The sequence below is a fragment of the Cervus canadensis genome, chromosome 6, assembly GCF_019320065.1.
Source record: "Cervus canadensis isolate Bull #8, Minnesota chromosome 6, ASM1932006v1, whole genome shotgun sequence".
Lineage (NCBI taxonomy): Eukaryota > Metazoa > Chordata > Mammalia > Artiodactyla > Cervidae > Cervus > Cervus canadensis.
In genome coordinates this window covers 62,686,425-62,709,076 of record NC_057391.1, presented here as the reverse complement: position 1 = coordinate 62,709,076, position 22,652 = coordinate 62,686,425, and the positions used below count along the sequence as shown (strand labels likewise).

The 22,652-nt window shown below is 39.2% G+C and overlaps 1 protein-coding gene across 2 annotated transcripts in view; it reads left to right on the top strand.

Annotated features, from left to right (window-relative positions):
• GCH1 (GTP cyclohydrolase 1) overlaps window positions 1-22,358 on the top strand; it is a 52,928-nt gene extending 30,570 nt beyond the window's left edge. Inside the window, exons 2-6 of one of the 2 annotated variants that reach the window (XM_043472146.1) lie at window positions 1,934-2,043; window positions 9,952-10,007; window positions 17,980-18,011; window positions 19,248-19,332; window positions 20,325-22,358. In XM_043472146.1, coding sequence (XP_043328081.1) covers window positions 1,934-2,043; window positions 9,952-10,007; window positions 17,980-18,011; window positions 19,248-19,332; window positions 20,325-20,520 — 479 coding nt within the window. In that variant the 3' untranslated portion in view covers window positions 20,521-22,358. Of the gene's footprint in view, window positions 1-1,933; window positions 2,044-9,951; window positions 10,008-17,979; window positions 18,012-19,247; window positions 19,333-20,050 lie in introns of both variants that reach the window. The other variant, XM_043472145.1, reaches the window with a different exon arrangement.
• The last annotated feature ends 294 nt before the right edge of the window (window positions 22,359-22,652 follow it).

Here is a 22,652-nt window from a genome sequence, read left to right as displayed (position 1 = left end):
CACAACTGAAGCAACTTGGCACACATACGTGCACGTACATCAGTGTGCATGGGAACATAGTTTGGCAACTCTCTTAACCATAATTATAGTAATAGTAATATTACTATCTACCACTGATCCCACCTGCATATTTCTAAACACAAGTGGATTATCTTATTTAATTCTCAGGATATCCCTATGAGGTAGAAGCTTTTTTCATGACCATTTTATAGCTGAGAAGATTGAGGCATAGAGTGCCTTGCTCAAGATTCAGCAGTTAATGATGGAGCCAGATGCTAACATAAGCGTAACTCCAGGGCCAACATTTAACACATGCCATATGGTTGTTGTCAGAACTTAGAAGGGTATGTTCTCATTCTTTGCCAGAGAAGACAAATGAACACTTCCTATATTTGACAATTCTCTTTTGTTCTTTAAGAAAAAAAAAATTTGTTTTTACTTTCAGGGAGATTTCCTTGTGTGACTCAAGATTTTAGTCAGCTATGAGTGGCAGTACCGTTACATTGAAATCATGGAGAACTCCAGGATCCTTTGGGGAGCATTGAGAATCTATTTTTGAACTTCTTTCAAAAACACAGCTGAAGGTTAGGGCCTCATATTCAGAATAGAAAACTGCTTTTGGAGAAGGAGTATCTACTTAAAAGAATGGCCCTGAGCCTTCTCCTCCCTGGATTTTATCAACCTCTCTCAACAGGGGTGTTGTGTTTATCTGTATGTCTAAACCCCACATGTTCACTTCTGTTTACCCCACTAACGACTGCTCTGCGACACAGTCAGGTGTGTCTCTGAATAGCCTAACACAGGCAGTGACAGCTGTGTTTAATGATGACTCAGTATCAATGATGACTCTCTTCTAGTAGCGACGGAGCCACGGAAGGTTGGGCTGTGTGGGTGGACATTTGCACATCTTCTCTGTGACTCACTCAGCAGCCTGCAGTAGGTGGCTACAAGCTCTATTCATCTCCTCCCTTCTGTCTCATGCTGTGTGGATTGGGTATCCCCAAATCTCTGAAATTACACAGCTAGATGACTTGGTTATACCCAGTCTGCCACGCTGTTCAGATATGAGTGTAGTTTTTAACAATAAAGTTTTTGTTTCGAAATGTCTGTTGTAAGCCTGGTCACATGTGACCGTGTCCACAGGGTAAACCAGACACTGTTCATCACCCAGAGCCAACCTGAATAGGTACACACATAAAAACTATAGTGTTAATTTCCTTAGGAAGGGAGGAAGGCAACTATTTAGAATGAGTCTGATGCTTGCATACAATAGCTAGAAAATATTATAAGAGTAGAAAATTATTTAGGATAGTAATAACAGAGGTCAAGTTTATGGATATCTGGATATAGCTTCAGAAGTCAGAAAGCTAATGTCATATTATACAGAAGTATATGCTGGATCAAATTTTATTTAGTCAAAATAAAGGGCAAAGGTTTTTAGAGCCTGCAGCAGCTACCTGGAAAAAAAGATGGTGTTTAATCTCATTATTTTAACTTTTTATGTCATTATTTTAACTTTCTCTCATATAGAGTTTTCTACATGTTCATTATAGACAAAGTGTTAGGTACAAGAAGATGTGAGGTAGAAAGTGAAAGTAGCCCATTTTTATCGCCAGAAACACCCATTCTTTTGTTTTGCATAGTTTGTCTCCTTTCCTCCTTTTTCTTTTCCTCTCTTATGCTGCAAATACACTGGTAATCCTGCATTTTAAATGTAATACCATATGCTAAGGATTTTCTATCATTTAAAGAAAAGACTTTGCTAATTTGGTGGAAGAAAAATAGCTAGTTTTAATTTGCATGCTGTTCATGTTTTAATTAGGATTAACATTCTTGACTGTCAATTTATATGTAACCTATGGAGTGCTAACTTCTCTATTCTTTATTTTGCTGTAAAATTGGAAACATTACTAAAGCAAGCCTCTGGTTTCAGATGTCCTAAATGATGCCATATTTGATGAAGATCATGATGAGATGGTGATTGTGAAGGACATAGACATGTTTTCCATGTGTGAACATCATCTAGTACCTTTTGTTGGAAAGGTAAGTTTTTCTGTGTTGTTTCATAACAGCGTTTAAAAGCACAATGACAGTTTTAAAGTTAGGATAATTACATTTTAAACTGTCACCTGGTAATTCTTAATATCCCAGATACACATGAATATCTATTCTTTATCAGCCCAACTAATTTAATGGCTGGAAATGAACTAAATAGAAACAAGTAGCAAAAGCCCTTCAGGGCAAGCATTTCACAGTAAATACCATGTTAATAGGTTAAAATAATGAGATTAAAGACCATCTTTTTTTCTAGGTACCTGCTGCAGTCTCTGAAAAACCTTTGCCCTTTATTTTAACTAAATAATATTTGATCCAAGCTATACTTCCGTGTAATATGACATGAGTGGTAATGATTGCAGAATTCCTTGTGGCAGAGGTTATAGTATTAGTGGATTTGTTTCCAACCCTTTTAAAATATTTTAGGAAAAATGAATCTGTGAGCTAGATAAAGTTAATGTTGTAGTTAAATACCCCTCTGAGAACAAGTGGGTTCCCAAGAGTTGTCCTGTTCTCTTCCCTCCTCCCATATCATAATTTTATGTTATATTTTTACTTTTTATTAATAATTTTTGAATGGAAGACTTATAGGAAATAGTGGTATGAATATACCTATCACCTAAATTTAATGTGTTAACATTTGCCTCACATTTTTTGTTAAAGTATTTCTTTCATTTTTGCGAAATGAAACGTAGAAAAATGTACAACTCATTAGGGTATTCCCTACTACCTCACGGATCAAGAACTAGAACACTATCAATGTCTGGAAAGCTCAGCTTGTGCCCCTTGTTAATCCCCAACCCATCTTGTCAGCACAGTATATGGATTTCTAACATTATAGATTGATTGGTTTTTCTTGTTTTTCAATTACTGTATATAAATAGGTGGAGTCTGCAACATGTACTCTTTCGTATTTGGCTTCTTTTGTTCTACATTGCAAGAGTCATTAATGTTATTGCCTGTCATTGTAGTTTGTTTATTTTCATTGCTATATATAATTCCTTTGTACAAACATACCACAATTTATTGTTCTGTTTTTGGTGGATATTTGTATTTTTTTCCTCTCTCTCTGTGTTTGAGTTTTTTGGTTGGTGGTGGTGGTGATTTTTTTGTTTTTTGTTTTTTTTTCTTTTTGGCTATTACAAACAATACTGCTACCAGCATTCTTTTGATGTACAGATGCATCATATTTCTTTTTAACATTTTTATTTATTTTTTAATTAAAAAAAACATTATATTTATTTATTGGCCACATCATGTGGCTTGTAGGATCTCAGTTCTCCAACAAGAGATTGAACCTGGGCCATGGTAGTGAAAACCCAGAATCCTAACCACGAGGCAACCAGGGAACTCCCTAATTTATTTTTTACTTTAAGTATAGTTGCTTTACAATATTATATTAGCTTCAGGGCTATAGTAAAGTTGTTCAGCTATATACGTATCTATATTTCAGACTTGTGCATTATAGGTTACTATAAGATACTGAATATACTTCCCTGTACAATACAGTAAATACTCATTCCCTATCTGTTTTATGCATAGTAGTTTGTATCCTAATTTATCCCCCTCCTCTTGCCTTTCCCTTTAGTAGCCATATGTTTGTTTTCTATGTCTATTAGTCTGTTTCTATTTTGTATATTATTTTTGAGATTCCACATATAAGTGATATCATATGATATTTGCCTTTCCCTTTCTGACTTATTTCACCTAGTGTTCTCTAGCTCAATCCATGTTGCTGCAAATGGCAATACTTCATTCTTTTTTATGGCTGAGTAATAGTCCACTGGAGAATCCCAAGGATGGAGGAGCCTGGTGGGCTGCAGTCCATGGGGTCGCAAAGAGTTGGACACAACTGAGCGACTTAACTAACTAATAGTCCACTGTATACATATAACTGGGCTTCCCTGGTGGCTCAGACGGTAAAGAGTCTGCCTGCAATGTGGAAGACCTGGGTTCGATCGCTGGGTTGGGAAGATCCCCTGCAGAAGAAAATGGCAATCCACTCCAGTATTCTTGCCTGCAGAATCCCACAGCAGAGGAGCCTGGCAGGCTACAGTCCATGGAGTCGCAGAGTCAGACACAACTGAGCAACTAACATACACACACACACATACATATAACACATCGTCATAAACCAGTTGTCTCTTGATGGGCACTTGAGTTGTTTCTATGTCTTGGCTATTGTATTAATGAATAGTGCTGCTGTGAACATTGTGATGTTCATATAGATAGTGCTACTGTGAACATTCTTTTTGAATTAGAGTTTGCATCTTTTCTGGATATATGCCTGGGAGTGGGGCTGCTGGATCATATGGTAACTCTAGTTTTTTTAAAAGGAACCTCCATTCTGTTTTTCCACAATGGCTACACCAATTTGCATTCTCACCAACAGTGTAAGAGGGTTCCCTTTTCTCCACACCCTATCCAGCATTTATTATTTGTAGACTTCTTGATGATGGTCATTCTGATTTATGTGAAATGATACTTTGTTGTGGTTTTGAGTGCATTTCTCTAATAATTAGCATTTTTTTCATGTGCCTGTTGGCCATCTGTATGTCTTCTTTGGAGAAATGTCTGTTTAGGTCTTCTGCCCATTTTTTGATGCATTGTTTTTTTCAATATTGTGTTGTATGACCTGTTTGTATATTTTGCATATTAACCCTTTGTTGATCCCATCATTTGCAAATATTTTCTCTCATTACATAGATTGTCTTTTTGTTTTGTCAATGATTTTCTTTGCTGTGTAAAAGCTTGTAAGTTTGATCAGATCCCATTTGTTTATTTTTGCTTTTATTTCTTTAGTCTTGGGAGACTGATCTAAGAAAATATTGCTATGACTTACGTCAGAAAATGTTTTGTCTATGTTCTCTTCTAGTAGTTTTATGGTGTGTTATGTCTTATATTTAGGTCTTTAAACCATGTTGAGTTTATTTTTATTTATAGTTCGAGGGAATGTTCTGATTTCATTAATGTCCATGTAGCTGTCCTACTTTCCCAACACCATTTATTGAAGAGACTGTCTTTTCTGCATCGTATATTGTCTCCTCTGTCACAGATTGACTGTAAGTAAGTACGTGGATTTATTTGGGGGCTTTCTGTCCTGTTCCACTGATTTCTGTGCACTGGAGCTTTGTAGTATTGTCCAAAGTCTGAGAGAACTATGCCTGCAGCTTTTCTCTTTTCCCTCAGGATTGTTTTGACAAATATAGTGAATTGTAAATGGCAATTCTAGTAAATTTTAGTGTTACTTGTTTCAGTTCTGTGATTAGGTATTTTGATTTTTACAAATAGTTTACAAATTTGGGAAACTCAGCAGTGGCCACAGGACTAGAAAAGGTCAGTTTTCATTCCGGTCCCTAAGAAAGGCAATGCCAAAGAATGCTCAAACTACCACACAGTTGCACTCATCTCACACGCTAGTAAAGGAATGCTCAAAATTTTCCAAGCCAGGCTTCAACAGTACATGAACCGTGAACTTCCAGATATTCAAGCTGGATTTAGAAAAGGCAGAGGAACCAGAGATCAAACTGCCAACATCTGTTGGATCATCAAAAAAGCAGGAGAGTTCCAGAAAAACATCTACTTCTGCTTTATTGACTATGCCAAAGCTTTTGACTGTGTGGACCACAACAAACTCTGGAAAATTCTGAAAGAGATGGGAATACTAGACCTCTTGACCTGCCTCTTGAGAAATCTGTATGCAGGTCAGGAAGCAACAGTTAGAACTGGACATGGAACAACAGACTTGTTCCAAATAGGGAAAGGAGTACGTCAAGGCTGTATATTGTCACCCTGCTTATTTAACTTATATGCAGAGTACATCATGAGAAATGCTGGGCTGGATGAAGCACAAGCTGGAATCAGGATTGCCAGGAGAAATATCAGTAACCTCAGATATGCAGATGACACCACCCTTATGGCAGAAAGCAAAGAAGAACTAAAGAGCCTCTTGATGAAAGTGAAAGAGGAGAGTGAAAAAGGTTGGCTTAAACTCAACATTCAGAAAACTAAGGTCATGGAATCTGGTCCTGTCACTTCATGGCAAATAAATGGGGAAACAGTGGCAGACTTTATTTTTTGGGGCTCCAAAATCACTGCAGATGGTGACTGCAGCCATGAAATTAAAAGACGCTTGCTCCTTGGAAGAAAATCTATAACCAACCTAGACAGCATATTAAAAAGCAAAGACATTACTTTGCCAAAAAATGTCCTGTTTAGTCAAAGCTATGGTTTTTCCAGTAGTCATGTATGGATATGGGAGTTGGACTATAAAGAAAGCTGAGCGCTGAAGAATTGATGCTTTTGAACTGTGGTGTTGGAGAAGACTCTTGAGAGTTGCTTGGACTGCAAGGAGAGCCAACAAGTCCGTCCTAAAGGAAATCAGTCCTGAATATTCATTGGAAGGACTGATGCTGAAGCTGAAACTCCAATACTTTGGCCACCTGATATAAAGAACTGACTCATTTGAAAAGACCCTGATACTGGGAAAGATTGAAGGCGGGAGGAGGAGGGGATGAGAGAGGATGAGATGGTTGGATGGCATCACCAACTCAATGGACATGAGTTTGAGTAAACTCCAGGAGCTGGCGATGGACAGGGAGGCCTGGCGTTCTGCAGTCCATGGGGTTGTAAAGAGTCAGACACAACTGAGCGACTGAACTGAACTGGGGATTGCATTAAATCTGTAGATATGTATTTGGAGTCATATGGCCATTTTCACAGTAAAAATCCTTCTAATCCAAGAGGATGGTATATATTTCCATTTCTTTGAATCATCTATACTAGCAGCACTCCTCCCATGCACCCCTGCCTCCCTCAGCAAGCATTTTGGACTGGAAGTGTGGAAGCCAGGTGGAGCCACAGCCAGTCTCCCTTCACTGACTGCTAGCAAGCTAGCATGTATACATTCCTTGCGAGAAGAGTCCAGGCCGCTCCAGCCCCTCTTCTATTCAAGCAGACCTCCCAGTAGGCAAGGGGGCTCCGCAGGGGGAGGGTCTGCACCTGTGGGCCTTCTTTCGTAGGGGCACTGGCCCTGATGCCTTCTTTTTTTTCCATAATCAAATCTCTACCTGATTACATGGAAATCTTTCTTATAGCTTTGGTTATATAAGAAATCTTTTGTCAGTTTCTAGTTGGTTTTCTTTGTGAGTTGTTCCACGTGTAGATGGATTTTTGATGTGACTTTGGGGAGTGGGGGAAGCTGAGCTCCATATCCTCCTTCTCTGCCATCTTGACCGACCTCTCACATGAATTTCTTTAGCAGTATACCTAGGAGTGGAACTGCCGATACAGGGTATACCTATGTTCAACTTATTAAATACTGACTTTTAGCTTTCCAAATTGGTTGTAGCAATTTGGTACAGTTTACATTTCATTTACTCTCATGAGTCCTAGTCACTCACATCCTCATCAACATTTGGCACTTTTAGTGTTTTTAAGTTTAGTATTCTGATGTGTGTGTAGTGGCATCTCTTTTTAAACCTTTTATTGTAGAAATTCTCAAACATATCTAAGAATAGGTAGATTAGTATATAATATTCCATGTTTCCATCAACCAGTTTCAACAGTTGTCAGTAAAGGGCCAGTCTTGTTCTATTAATATATGCGTCCCCACTGGACTGTTTTGAAGCAAATCCTAGATGACATTTTTTTTCCTGTAATTTCTTCCAGCATATTTCTCTAAAAGATAAGGATTTTTTTTTTGAGAAATATAACTGATTGGATTATCAACCTTAAAAGTTGGCAGTAAGTCCTTTAATATATTGAAGTATCTTAGACAACAGGACTCTTCATTACTAATTATTAATACCCATCTCTAAAATATTCTTACTTAGCCACAGTAGCACTACCGTAGACAAAAGTGTGCATGTTCTAGTTGCTTAGTCATGTCCAACTCTGCAACCCCATGGACTGTAGCCCGCCAGGCTCCTCTGTCCATGGGATTCTCCAGGCAAGAATACTAAAGCAGGCTGCCATCTCCTCCTCCAGGGCATCTTCCCGACCCAGAGATTAAACCAGCATCTCTTGCGTCTCCTGCAGTGGCAGGTGGGTTTTGTACCACTGTGCCACCTGGGAAGCCCAGACAAAACTAACAGTAATTCCTAAATAGCATCTAATAACTAATCCATATTATATTTTCTCAGGTGTTTCAACTGTCTTGTGGTTGGTTTGTTTAAACCAGAATCCAAATAAGGCTTATACATTTGGTTGTTATGCATCTGAAGTCTCTTATTTTAAAATAGTCTCCCCTGACAGCCACCCACCTATCCACGCTAATGACATTCTTTTACTCAACTAACTAGGCCAATTGTTCTATAGAGCCTCTCAGTTTCTGAATTTGCTCTCCATTCAGTCTTTGGATTTTTCTATATACTAGATTTGATCTAAAACTTCTTAAGTTTAAGGTTAAAAACATATTTGAATAGAGTAGTTCATTGGGATGCTGAGAGCTCTGTATTCCATCATATCAGGAGGCATATATGGTCTGGTAGTTCCACAATTAATGATGCTCGACTGTGACAGCAGGGTTCAGGATTTTAAAACATGAGGGAACGTGTGAGCTCGTCTCCACCTTTTAAGTGAGAAAGTTAGGCTTAGGAAGCTATGACTTGTCCAAGAAGACACAGGGGGTTAGTCTGGGGCCAAATCCAGGAGCTTGATCCTGTACTCAGCCTCTCTCCACTGTACCCTTTTACCTTCTGCTATGGTTGCCTCTGTGTCTGTGCTCTCATTAGCTCTGTTTTTGAACATATTATTCAGTGATGATTGTCTAAAGTGGTCATTTAGATGATGGGATCTTAAGGAAGACTAAAAATTGTGCAAACAAATTATAGCTCTGCATATAAGTATGTAAATCTCGATGATACTTCTGTATCTTGGTTCTATGGGGAAGTTTCCACTCTAATTTTTCTTTGAAATACCCAGTGTCCAGGTGCTACATAATTTTTTCTTTCTGCTGACCAGGAAGGTGATGAGTTGGTATTCTCAGACTCCCGAAGCATAGCACCCATTACTATGACCAATGACTAATTAGTCATTAAAATGACTAATTACTGATTATTGAAGTGTACAGTAAATATTGGGTGAACAAATGCAACTAAGACTGGCAAATTGTCATGCAAATGAATTAGTCATTTTATATTAGGTAAATTGATTGCCTATAAATGATCGTTTATTAATCTTTTTGGAGAACTTAATGTCCTCTCATACTTGACTGAAAGGTAACATTTTCATACTAGATATTAACCAGTGCTCTGTAAGATTATAGAAATGGCTTTGCTTTATAGTAGGTCCTACAAGAATTTAGGACTTAGGATCCAGGTTCATTCTGAGTCCCAGCTGGTAACTGTGTCCTTTTTCCCCTGTCAGGAGGATGGTGTTCTCCAGCAGCTTAGAAATGGGGCTTCCCAGCACGACAGAGGGCCTCGGCACCCTCTTTCTGTGCAACAGAGATCTGCAACAGGGTGGGATTCAAGGCCACCATGATGTGTGGAATGGCAATATTTGTAGTTACAGTTTTAGCTGTTTAAAGGACGCCTTCTTTAACTACATTTTAATGTTGCTGTGGGATAATTTGCACTTTCCTGAGAAAGTTTCCTCTCAACAGAGGAAGGATTTTAAGAATTGTATCCAGAGTTTAACTTCACAAGGAAATACCACAACTATACTTCAAGCTTGTCATTTTATTAATAATCATTCTTATTTCCCTTTTATTTCATTTATGTAATTTTTCATTATTTATGCAAGTGCTTCATTTTCTATCTTAAAGTATCTAGATGTTTTAGAAATATGTTTTCACTGTGCTGAACTACATAGTAAGTATACTGTATTGTTTCCTTTTATCACAAAGAAGTACTGTGTTTCACTTAGTTCATGATTTCTGTCTCTTCTCTGAAGGTCCATATCGGTTATCTTCCTAACAAGCAAGTTCTTGGCCTCAGCAAACTTGCTCGGTAAGTATGACTGTAGTGAATAAGAGGACAGGTTTATAGGACCTGTCCCTTCATGGTGAAAATCTTATCAAGCTTTGTCTCTTGATCCATGTGGATCTCACTTGGAAGGCACATTCCAACTTACTTCATGGTTGCAGAAATAATATATAGACATATATGTAGTCTGTCTAAGACAGACTTAGAGGACCTGAAACACAGATGCCCTTTTCTTTTCACTCCTCTGTTGGCCTGCCTTCCTTCTCCACCTCCCACCTGCACAGCCTTGAAGCCTTACCTCACACTTTTCTCGGGAGAGCCTTCCTGACTGGAGAGGCCCTGAGGGTAAGTTCAGCTCAGCCCTGTTCTTTTTTTTTTTTTTTTCATTTTTTAATTGAAGGATAATTGCTTTATAGAATTTTGTGGTTTTCTGTCATACATCAACAAGAATCAGCCATAAGTACACCCAGCTCCCATTCTTTAAGGGTGGTTTAGCTAAGAGGGCTGAGAGAGGAAACCTGGGCGGAGGTGTAACTGCACTGCACTTCTGACTTTTAAACGAACCCCCATTGGGCCTCAGCCCTGCTTTCCACTGTGCCTGGGTACCTCCATGCCTCTCTCTGGGTCCTGCAGGGCCAGTTGGTTCACTTCTGGTTCCTCTCACTCTTCAGATCCAAGACTATGCCTTCCTTGACTTTTTCATCCCCGCCGCTCCCCCAGCTCTATTCTGAGAATGCTTACTCTCCTGTTTCTCTTTGTGCTACAGTCCTTTTTTCTCTTTATCCTGTGGGTTCAGGGCTTTACTACTATTCTTAAGTTTTAGGAAAGAAGTGGTGATATACCAGCATGGTCGCCTGTGTTTAGCTAGAAGTCAACCTGAGGGTTAGTGTTTATATATCTCTGATAGGAACAGTGGAATATTGGGGGCCAGACCTAAATACCCTTTTGTATAGTTTCCTTGTATAGCATTAGTGACTCCTGTGTGATGAGGAAATACTGGGAGGTGTGTGTATTGGAGGAGGTTAAAATGAAGGAGTAGGTAATGAAATGCAGTCATTGTCCCCCTCCTTCTAAAAATAAAGCAAGCTAAGTTGGATAACTTGACTGAGGTGAAAGTGAGCATAGCAAACTTGAAATAAACATAACTTTGTGACCAACCGACTATCCTATGGCTCTGATATGTTCCTGTTTCTTCGCCACTTAGACGATCCTGAAACAGTGGTCCAAATCCTTTCCAATTCTGTGTTGGACTCTGTAAATACCACCCCAGCAGTCTGACACCTGCTTTCCACAGCAGTTCTTTTTACTTTGTTTTCATGTCCATGTTCTTACTCATTTCTTCTAGGGATTAAGGAGAAAGTAGGTAGAAGAGAGAAATTTAACTTCCCTAGTTTCTGACCTCATTCCTCAATCTCACAACCAGACAGAGCTCCTTGGTACCATGAAAGGATGTTCTTAAAATCATAACTATTGCTTTACTGCAGTCAGGCTCTTAATACAAATATGCAAGCATGTTGGTGTCTTTCAGTGATCTGTATCCAATGGCAGTGCCAAGGAGTGGCTGAAAAATAGCACGGGTGGTGGTGGTGGGGTAATTTACCTTATTATAATTTCTATTAGCAACCTCCTCCCCAATAACTTTTACTCCCAAATGATAAAGTTATATCAACTGAATACAAGTGTCTTTATTGTAATTGGTTATGCTTACTGTTTTCTAATAAATAATCTAAGTAAGTTCAGTGGGCTTGCTGTGCAAACATAGAAGTAGGCCCAGTCCCCTGGTACCCTCTTTTCCAGCACGATTGCCAGTCCTACACTTCGTATAGAAATCTTGGCCCTGCTCCCACCTGTAGACTCTCTGTGTGTGAAAGGTGTAAAATAGATAGTTTTTATACTATAAAAAGCCTGGCAGACTACACTAGGCTGTGGTCTTAATGTAAGCAGTCTTCTCTAGAAGACCTCACTGTGTGTAGACCATGAGCAGCACTTTATAGAAATGGGTGTGAGAGTGATCTAGTGAGGTCCTTGAAGAAGTGGTGACTTGAGGGTGGAAGGGAATAGCCTTTGGTTATTTCCTTTCCTAATGGGAGAAAAAGCTCTCCAATAATTAAGCTTTTATGAACAATACAAAGGGGTTAATTATTAGCATGGGGATTTGTCCTTAGACGAATAGGATTAAAACGTAAGACACCAAAAAAAGGAACCAAAGAACTGAAAATTGAGTGTATATTAGTTTCAGATATTTTGTAAAGGTTTTAAATAAAAGATCTATTAAATAAAAAGAAGGCTAAGATATTATCCAATTGCTTATTCCTTATACGAAGTTGGGAATATTTAGGGAATGAAAAGGAATAAAGCTGAATGTCTTAGCAAAATTTCACCGCTCATTTTAATCTTGTATGTGAAGTTTGTTATATGCTTGCCTTCAAATGAATGACCTTTCATTTCCAGGGAAGTCAAATATCAAACAGTAAAGCTTTAAGTAACAAGAAAATGCCAGAAGTAAGTTGATCTGGTTTAACCCTGGTAGAATTCTAGAGTAAATTTAGTTTGAATAGAAATTCCTTCTGTTGCTGAAAATCCATTGAACATGTATTTGTTTTCTTGCTTTAGAATAATTGAGTGAACACAATTAAATCTTGAATATAGAATTGTAGTGCCTCACGTGGCTGTGGCTCAGCTGTTGGCAACTACTGTGAAAGGACCGTGCCAGTTACTGTGGCTGCTGGAGGGAAGTAGGACACGGCCACTGCCCTCGAGGAGAGCCAGCAGTAGGAGGCAGCAGGTGCCAAGGCTCGCCTGGTCAGGAGCCCTGGGTGCAGAGGACCCATGATGGCTGTGCCTGGCAGGGTGGAGGAGACCTAGGGGTGGAGGGCTGAGCAGAGCTCTGAACAGAAGAGAAGCGCCTCTAGGTATAGTTAATGAACAACCAAAGGAAAATCAGAGGGTAGGAGCAAGACATATTCCAGTGGGTGGGCAGCAGGTCAATTGATCCAGGAGGTTCAGACTGGGAGATAGTTAACAATGGTAGATTAGATTACAAAGGGAATGGTTTTTTTTTGTTTGTTTGGTTTTTTTTTCTCATTTTTCTCTTATAAAAGTAATGTGGCAGTTAAACTTAAATACAAGTGAATGACTAAAGGGAAAACTTTTCTTTCCTATTTCCATTCCCCACTAGAGATCTTTCACTATCCTTCTGGAAGATTTCAACGCGAACATGTGGCCTTAAAACTGCTCGCTAAATAAGACAAAAGGGGATCATGTCCTACATCTACTACTACTTTAAAAAAAAACAACGTGAAATTCCTTGGGCAACTTTTAGTCTAAAAAGTCCAAGTTCCTTTTAATGGCCACATTGTATTTGTTAAAAATTAATTAATTACTTTTGGCAGAGCTGGGTCTGCGCTTTGGTGAGCGAGGGCTACTCTCTAGCTGCAGTGAGCGAACTCAGTAATTGTGTCACAGGGGCTTAGTTGCTCCATAGCATGTGAAAATTTCCCGGACCAGGGATTGAACCCATGTTCCCTGCATTGGCAGGCAGATTCTTAACCACTGAACCACCAGGGAAGTCCAGTATTTCTTTAATATAATTCACTTAACCAGTCTTTGAGCCTACAGCTTGAGACTGTTGTCAAAAATGGATGGGGGAAGAAACTGTCGGTGAATACATTTTTATCTATTTCCATACTTTGAGTCTAAGAGTAGAATAAAATTACTGGGTTGAGAGTAGCTGAATTGTTTATATTACCAAATTGCTGTCCAGAAAAGATCCTACAGATCTGTACTCTAATAGTAGGTTAGTGGCACGTGTTTCTTTACCGTTTTGCGAGCACTGGCAAACATTGAAGAGTCTGAAGTCCAAACAAGGTAAGTAAAAATTGGTACCTATTGTTTTAATTTGCACTTAGAGTGAGGTTAAATTTGTTCAGAAACTTCCTGATCTTAGTCTTTGCTAATTTTTCAATTAGGTTGCTTGTCTTTTTATTACTGGTTTATATGAGCTTTCTGAATATTAAAGCTGGGAATCATTTTCCAGGCTTATCATTTGTCTTGTTTTCTAGTATCCTTTTTCATGAAGTTTAAAACTTGCATAGTCATAAATTCATGTTTTGGGGGGTTATTTTTATGACCTTATTTTTATATGTAGATCTCTGCTCTATGTATTTTGGGGCGAGGAGTGAGGAGGAATCCCTCTCTTGCTGTTGTATGCTCACTGACCTCCTGTACCACCCCGCTTCCCTCGCATTGCCATGCTGCTTGCTGGCTATCCTTCCTGCTACTCTTGGGACTTTGATGTTCCTCCTGGATTTTGTGTTAACTTCCTGACTCCTGTCCTCACGTCGCTTAGGATCCTCAGCTCTGCTCTCGTGTGCTGCTAGGGTGTTCTTTCTCAAGTGTGGGTTTGACAGTGCTTCCCCCTTCATAGCTCTATAGCTCTTAATAAAGTTCAAACTTCTTACTTTAGCTAAGTCCCACTGTGACCTGGCTCTATTTCTTCCTGTTCTTTTGCTTTTTTCTCTAGCCACACTTGAGAATTTGCAGCCTGGTATCAAGTCTAGCTTGTCAAGTCAAATGATATGAAGGCATCAGAAACACTTCTGAGATTTGCAAAGGTTAAATTATACCATCCATGGGTTCTTCCTATAAAAAGTATCACCAGATTACTTTCCCAGTTGCCAGAGGAGGAAGAGGAGAGAAAGTATAATACAGAGTTATTATATTATATATATTATTATATATATTATATTGTAATACAGAGAGAAAGTATAAAACAGAGGACCTAGCAGAGATGTTATAAGACCAGTAAGTGTGTGCATGCTCAGTCATGTCCAACTCTTTTGCAACTCCATGGTCTGGTAGCCTGCCAGACTCTTCTGTCCATGAACTCTCCAGGAAGAATACTGGAGTGGGTTGCCTTTCCTGTCTCTAGGGATCTTCCCAACCCAGGGATCAAGCACGAATTTCCTGCATTGGTCGGTGGGTTTTTTCCCACTGAGCCACCTGGCTCGTTGGATTAAGTGTAGTATCCAACCCTATCCCCCCTTTAAAAAAAATAAAATGCTAGTTAAAATTAAGGCAAAATTTGTCAAAGGGGATAAAGTGGGTCCTCTTATTTTGAGAAGGTTGTATAATAAAAGTGGTAATGAGGACTTCCCTGGTGGTCCAGTGGTTCAGACTCTGTGCTTCTAATGCAGGGGACATGGGTTTGATCCTTAGTTGGGGAACTAGGATTCCACATGCTGTGTGGCTTGGCCAAAAAAAAATTAAAAAACAAAAAAAATTAAAAGTAGTCATGAATCTTCATCAAATGAGTTCAAAACAAAACATGAACTGGCTGAAATGCATAGAGCAACTGACAAACCTGAAGGAGTAGGAACACTAATTACCTCCCAACCTTTGATATGGACAAAAGGATACACGGGAGTGGGTAATCCTTCCCTTCTCCAGCAGATCTTCCCAACCCAGGGATCAAACTCAGGTCTCCTGCATTGCAGGCAGATTCTTTACCAACTCACCCACCCGGAAGCCCAAGAATACTGGAGTGGGTAGCCTGTCCCTTCTCCAGGGGATCTTCTCAACCTAGGAATTGAACTGGGGTCTCCTGCATTGTAGGTGGATTCTTTACCAACTGAGCTATCAGGGAAGCCCTAAAGGATATACCATATCATCTCAATAGATGTAGAAAAGCATTTGACAAAATTCCATGTCCATTCATGATAAAAACTAAGAGTATAAAGGCAATATACCTCATTGTCTTGTATAGTAATGGCTATATATGACAAACCCACAACTAGCATCTTACTCAATGGTGACAAGGTGAAAGCATGATCTATCATAATTGCTTATAAGTTTAATAATTTTATCTAGAGATGAGAGGTTATATAACAAAACATATTCCTTAAAAATTTCTTAACAACTTACTCAAAGATTAAAGAAGAAGATGGATGGGAATGAGCCAAGCATTAGAAAACCTAGATAAGCTAGTAACCATTAGGAAAAGTAAAATTAATGTTGGAAGAGGAGTGGCAGGGAAGGGGCTAAACCTAGTTAGTGTAGTAGGCATTTTTTCAAACTTTTGAGTAACCATTGACTTTCATGTTAGTAATTCAAGAGCGTGAAAAAACCTAAAAAGCTGTATTAGATGAAGTTGCCTGTGCCTGATAACAAAGCCTGACAAAGCTGTTTAATTATAGACTAATTTCAATTATGAGTATAGTCATTAAAATCCTAACTATCAAAAAACTTTTATCATCCAAGGAGCTTTACTTTAAGAATACAAAAATAGTTTAGATTAAAACAGAAAACTGTTGATTCCAGTAACATGGTAAACTAGATTATAATGATATCTTGGTACGGCATACTTATGCTATATCTTGGTATAACATATGATATAAGGTGTATCAACATTTCACTCATTGGGGGAAATATAAAGCGGGCATCTCTCATGATGCAGTGGCCACAGGGTCCCACATTGCTCATGGATGGCCACCTCAGGATTCCCCCAAAACTTTGCATTCCCCACCCACATTCCCTGATATCTCTGCTTTCATGGCAGTTTCCTCTGCCTTGGCTGGCTTGGCAGTTGTTGGGCTGCACCCCACAGGCCTGCAAGCCTTGGATTGCCCAGCCTCAAGACCGAAGAACAAACCCCAAAACAGCAACAGAGATATCAACAGTTTGGTGCACAGGGGAGCCTTATGAGTTCAAAGCAAGGTCCTGAAACAACACCTCATTGTGCCCAGCAGCCACCTTAGCTACTTGGGAAGGAGGAGGCTGCCATTTATAGAGGGAATTGACATCAGGTTGACTCATCAGTTACCAGGGAAACTAGCAACTGGGCATTGGGCAAGCACAGAGGTAGTTAAGAAAATTGGATAGTCGTGTGAGAGAGGCAGGGCCTCATTGAGCAGATGTCCAGAAAGCAAGACTACAGCCATCTTGAATGGCCTGACAATACACTATATGATTATCTTTAATGCTGAGAAGACAGGGATTCAATACCTATTTCTTACTTGAAAAAGAATAGGAATAAGAAATTATAAACTGGGTATAAGACCCCTGTTTGCCACATACTTGCAACACACACAGTAGACGGTCAATAACAAACGATGCTCTTTCAGCACGGTAGCCATTGTCGACCAGCAATATGCAGGCACTGTGGGTGGCAGAGAAAGGTAAGAGGCGTTCCTGTGAGACTTGGCGGCCTACCTGTGACTGCCTTCTTTGACTATCACAAGTAATAAAGCAAGTCGTCAGTTCTGTCTGAATGGCACAGTGGGGAAAAGGGCTGTAACACACCTTGTAGGCGAGCTGATCCTTAAATTGAGTCCAGATTCATGACTAAAATGCCAAATTTTAGGGAAAAGATCCTTCACATGAATTGCAATCCTCAAATGTGTAATTCGGTGGCTATCCCCATATTTTACAGCCAGAAGAAGAGGTGTTGAAAGGGGAAATGCATCACTGGACAGACTGTTGTAAGCTGAGATCAAGGGCTCCTATCGAGATTGCTGTGTGATTATGTATTATAAAGAGATGTCTGAAGAAGAAGTCCGTTTAGCTCTAATCTGATTATCCTAATAGGTTTAGTTGGTACATAGTTGACGTTAGTCTGCTATTAATTAACAAATAGTCTTTATTTTTAGCTTGAGATTTAAGCTCTGATTAAACAATATGATTAATTAGAACACTTGAGACATGGTCTAAAATTGGTGATTTGGGAGCTTGAAAATTACTCACCTCTAATTGTTGTTTTTCCTCAGTGAATATTTACACTTCATTCTGTCTTTGCAGACCTAGGGAAGCACCGCTCTATTGTGGTTGGTGGTCTCCTTCAGACCTCCCTTTTCTCATTTACTTGTATCCTTCTCCTCTAAGCATCTATCCACTGCCCACACCCTACAATTACTTCAGTAAAGCAATTATTCTTTAGACTTACGGGGAAGGCTTCCAGTTTCACTTCAGTTTAAAATTAAAACAATTCTTTCTTTTCTAGGATTGTAGAAATCTACAGTAGAAGATTACAAGGTAACTTTTAAACTATTCTATTTACAGAAAACCATTTTTTATTAAGGGAAAAGTGTTCTTTGTTCTTACTACAAGTGTGATATGTATGTCTTATAGAAATTAAGGGAGTTCCCTGGCGGTCTGATGGTTAGGACTTGGTGCTTTCCCTGTGGTGACCCTGGTTCAACCCCAGTCAGAGAACTGAGATGCCCTCAAGCTGCATGGCATGGCACACAATAAATAAATAAAAGAGTAAAAGAAACCTTGTTGGGAATATAAAACAGAGAGAGAACGTCCACTGTATTTCAAGCTTCCAGAAAAAAATCATTGCATTTGCAGATTCCACCTTCCCTAATGGCTCAGATGGTAAAGAATCTGCCTGTAATGCAGGAGACCTGGGTTCAGTTCCTGGGTCGGGAGGATCCCCTGGAGAAGGAAATACCAACCCACTCCAGTATTCTTGTCTGGAAAATCCCATGGGCAGAGGAGCCCGATGGGCTATAGTCCATGGGGTCACGAAGAGTCAGACAAGACTGAGTGACTAACACTTTGACTTTCGTATTTTATTGTATATACCAACATTTAAAAAATCAACTTACTTTTATTATAGTATTTGAAAACAGGCTTCACCCTTTTTTCCCTTATCAAACTTTTTTTTCCCCCCACATACACATAACCATGTCTTTTATTTGCTGACTGTTCAGCATTCCATTGTACAACTGTGCTGTGGCTTAATTTAACCAATTCCTGCTCTGATATTTGGAGTTTTCAAATAAATGCAGTGCTGCAGTGAACACTTAGTTCAAAGATATTGTTTATTCAGCACAGGAAAATTTAGGTTAAATCATTGGTTGTCAGCATGGCTCTAAGAGCAATTTAATAATTGGACTATAGCCCCTTTGTTAATCCTGTTGCAAGCTGTGTATTCATTTCTTTTACTCTCCGTCCATGGGGGTGCTGGTTGTCAATATTCTCTTGGTCTTTCTGCACACGTAAGAGACAGCCGTCATTCTAATCTGTTCCCTCCAGTGGTGCTGGAGGGCACCAGGGCTTCCTCAGTTCCCTTTGGCATCTGTACTGCAGGTGAGGGAATCGAACAGGGGCGTCCTGTGGCCTGGACAGCAGAGCAAGCACATTGGTGAAGGGTGCTTCACCAAAGTCTTGCTTTTAAGATTTCAAATATTCTAGAAACAGCAAAAGCTTCCAGCTGTCTGTTCATGTCAGACTCTTAAACTGAGTTCCTTGTCACATCCACAGTTCAGGAGCGCCTTACGAAGCAAATTGCCGTAGCAATCACAGAGGCCTTGCGACCTGCTGGAGTGGGGGTCGTGGTTGAAGCAACGTAAGTCTGTTTGCATTTAATAATGTCATAGTGGTTTTGGGGGTTGGAGGTGTAGGGAGTCATAGGCTTAGGTGTAGTGAATGTACACAACAATAACAGCTAATGATTTCTTTAGCTCTTTGATTCTTTGAGCAGAGTTTTCTGAATACGTTGTCACACATTTAAAAAATAAAGAGTTGTACCTAAAAACAGGTAAAAAGGGCAACTGAAGACACTTCTTTAAGTTAGAATGAATTTTGAGAATTATGTACATCTTGTGGGCAGTTTTCACCCATTCTTTGTGCACTGCTGGCTAACGTCACCCACCTTGGTCTCCATTCTCTGGATCCCGCTTGGTGAGACCAGTGTACCTCAGTATTTCTCTGAACACCTAGGCTAGCTAAGTGCTCACTTGGTCCTGAAGATGGATCAAGTGAGAACTCTGAATTTCTTTTTCTCTAGAAGTTGTGTATCTTTGTAGACCTTTGTATTAGTTTCACCCAGGAAGAAAATTCCACTTTTCCTCCTCTGACTGGATGCCTTAAGGACCCAACCATTGATACAAATAAAAGCTATAAGGCTTACGAACTTAAAAAAATGTTTTAGGCCAAATTTATCTAAGAAGTGACTTTTTGACATACTTGCTAACTGTGATTTAGTCTTTTGGGCTGCTCTTATTTAAAACCCAACCCAGCAGCTGTCTGCTCCATGAGACTACCTTTGTTGCCTTGTTTCATAGACACATGTGTATGGTAATGCGAGGAGTGCAGAAAATGAACAGCAGAACCGTGACCAGCACAATGTTGGGGGTGTTCCGGGAGGACCCGAAGACCCGGGAGGAGTTTCTGACCCTCATCAAGAGCTGAGCCTCAGCTTGTGCCACATGGTTTACAGATCGTGCAGCTAGAAGCATCGTTTTGTCTGGTCTTAATTGTTTGTACATTCCACTTTCAGTTGTTACAGATGTGAACTCTCATCCTTGTCATTAATTGTATTTAATTATTTATAGCAAGTCAAATAAAAGTAATTAATAAAGGGGTGAGCCCTGTATTTTCTTCTTGCCACCTTTTAGTGGCAACATTCAAGAAAACTGCCAATAGTATAAGTTGCAAGCCCATGGACTATAGCCCACCAGGCTCCTCTGTCCCTGGAATTCTCCAGGCAAGAATACTGGAGTGGGTAGCCATTCCCTTTTCCAGGATAGTGTAAGTTACTTGTATAAAACCACTGCCTTTCAGGTAACCTGAGGGTGCTGGGAAGGGAGAAGGATTCATGTGTTTTGTTCAGAGTATGGTAATTTGATTCAGAAGCACAGGAATGTTGGGGATGGGAGAAGATTATGGTCAATATGTTTATTTTACCCTCTCCAAACAAAAATGGTGTGCTTGAAATAATTTATGTACAGTGTGCAGCATTGCTCTGCAAATTGAAAATCCAAAAGGCTCCACTTTAATCATGATTATTTAACCACCTGACACTTTATTTTTTATATATTTTTTAAACTATCCAGTTGTAACATATGTCACCAAGGGGAAGGTAGTGGACTATCTATGTATTTTAATTTCACTGTGAGTTAAAAAGGCAATTTCTACCCTCTATTCTTTTTAAAATTCAAGTACAGGAGATTAGTTCCTGGAGTTGTTTACGAGTATATTCTCATGTCAATATACAGGGATTTAGACATTTAACTCTCTGTGCCTTGAGGAGAATATCACACCATTTAGAGTGTAGATACCTTTGCCTTTTTTTTAAAAAAAAAAAAAAGCCATTATTTTATAAGACTTAGTCCTGACATTGCAAATAACTAGTTCTCACAGTTCTACCTTTTCATTTTTCTTGGGAGCTTACTTTGTGAGTTCCTTGTAGATGCCTCAAAAAAATTTTTTTTAACTTATCAAATGTTTTTCTAAGTATTTACAGAAACTTTTGAAAGTGTCCATCATTTTCGGGTTTGCAGAACCATAGCTTCCGTGAATGTGAGAGAATGCAGATTGCACTGTGAACTGTTTTGAGCTCTGTCCCATGTCTAATGAAAGCGGTTTTGTTGGTGTCTGTGAAAATGCACCATCATTTTCTGGAATGAGTGTAAAATACTGGAAAAGGGTATACGAGTTTCCCGTGTGGTCCAAGTGGATCTTATCTTTGGTGTGACTGTTCAAGTGGGATAGGTCTTTTAGTCCAGGAAGCTGCTGCCTTATTAATGATTATCTTAAAATTTCCTCCACTGGGGCAGTGTGGGCCAAATTGAAACAAACAACAACAACTAAAACCCCAACTCTCTGCAAAAACAAATACAGTTATTCCATGGAGAAGTCTCTGATATGGAGAAGGCTGACACTGTGCTCTTCAAATTTATCCTGTTACCTTAACAAGGATTAACCGCATACTTGCTGTAACTCTGGTAGTTCTGCCTCTGCCACTCTGATGCTATTTGGCTTATGCAAGGGCAAGATGGCAGAGGTGGTTTTTTTTTTTGTTGTTGTTTTTTAATTTTAACTCTTCCCTACTTTTAGTTCCTTTATTTTCTCTATATTTGGAGTTTCTAAAGTAGTTTGGTGGTTGATTCGGAGTTCCCTTTAAAATTTACCTGATATAGACATTATCCTACCTAACATTTAGACAGAGATAGAATTAACATTCATCTCATGCTTAATATTTTCAAGTTTTTACAGCTGTGACTTGGAGGACCAAAGAAATTGTTAGCTGTTAATTCATCTTCCTGAGATCAATTGTATTCCTTTTTAACTCTTTATTTTAAGATTCCCTAGAAGTGTTCTCATAAAAGTTTAAAATATCCATGGTATCGGTCTAGAGTGTTGGTAAATGCAGAGTAACTACCTTGTCTGTTTTACTCTGGTCTGTAAGTTCTTCAAAATTACCTTTTCATATCCGTGGCCTTGAGTTCATTTTGGGAGTTTTTAAGAATTTGATGCTTTTAAATACACTGTTCAATTTAATTGTTCAACTTTTATGTATGGTGTATATTGTTCCTGAAGTTGGTTTTATTTAAATTATTAAAGTGTTTTGACTTTGTTCTTGTGAAAATAGTTTCTTTTTGAACCACTCAATTATTTTTATTGCATTCTGTCTTAGCAAAGATGCCCTTCATACTGGCTTCTCTCAGCCACCAAACTATTAGACTATAAATCCCAGAACATAAATTTACCCCCAGCTCTCTGTCTCTCTTTGGATATTACTTTCCTCACCCTCCTGCAGTAATGGGAAGGGGAGGTCTAGGGGAAGAGTAAGGAATCTGAATGACCCTCATGTCCCTGTTCTAAGCCTAACTTTGGGTAACTGCAGCTCCTGAGAACTGGCACTGCTTTCTGTGTGGGAGCAGC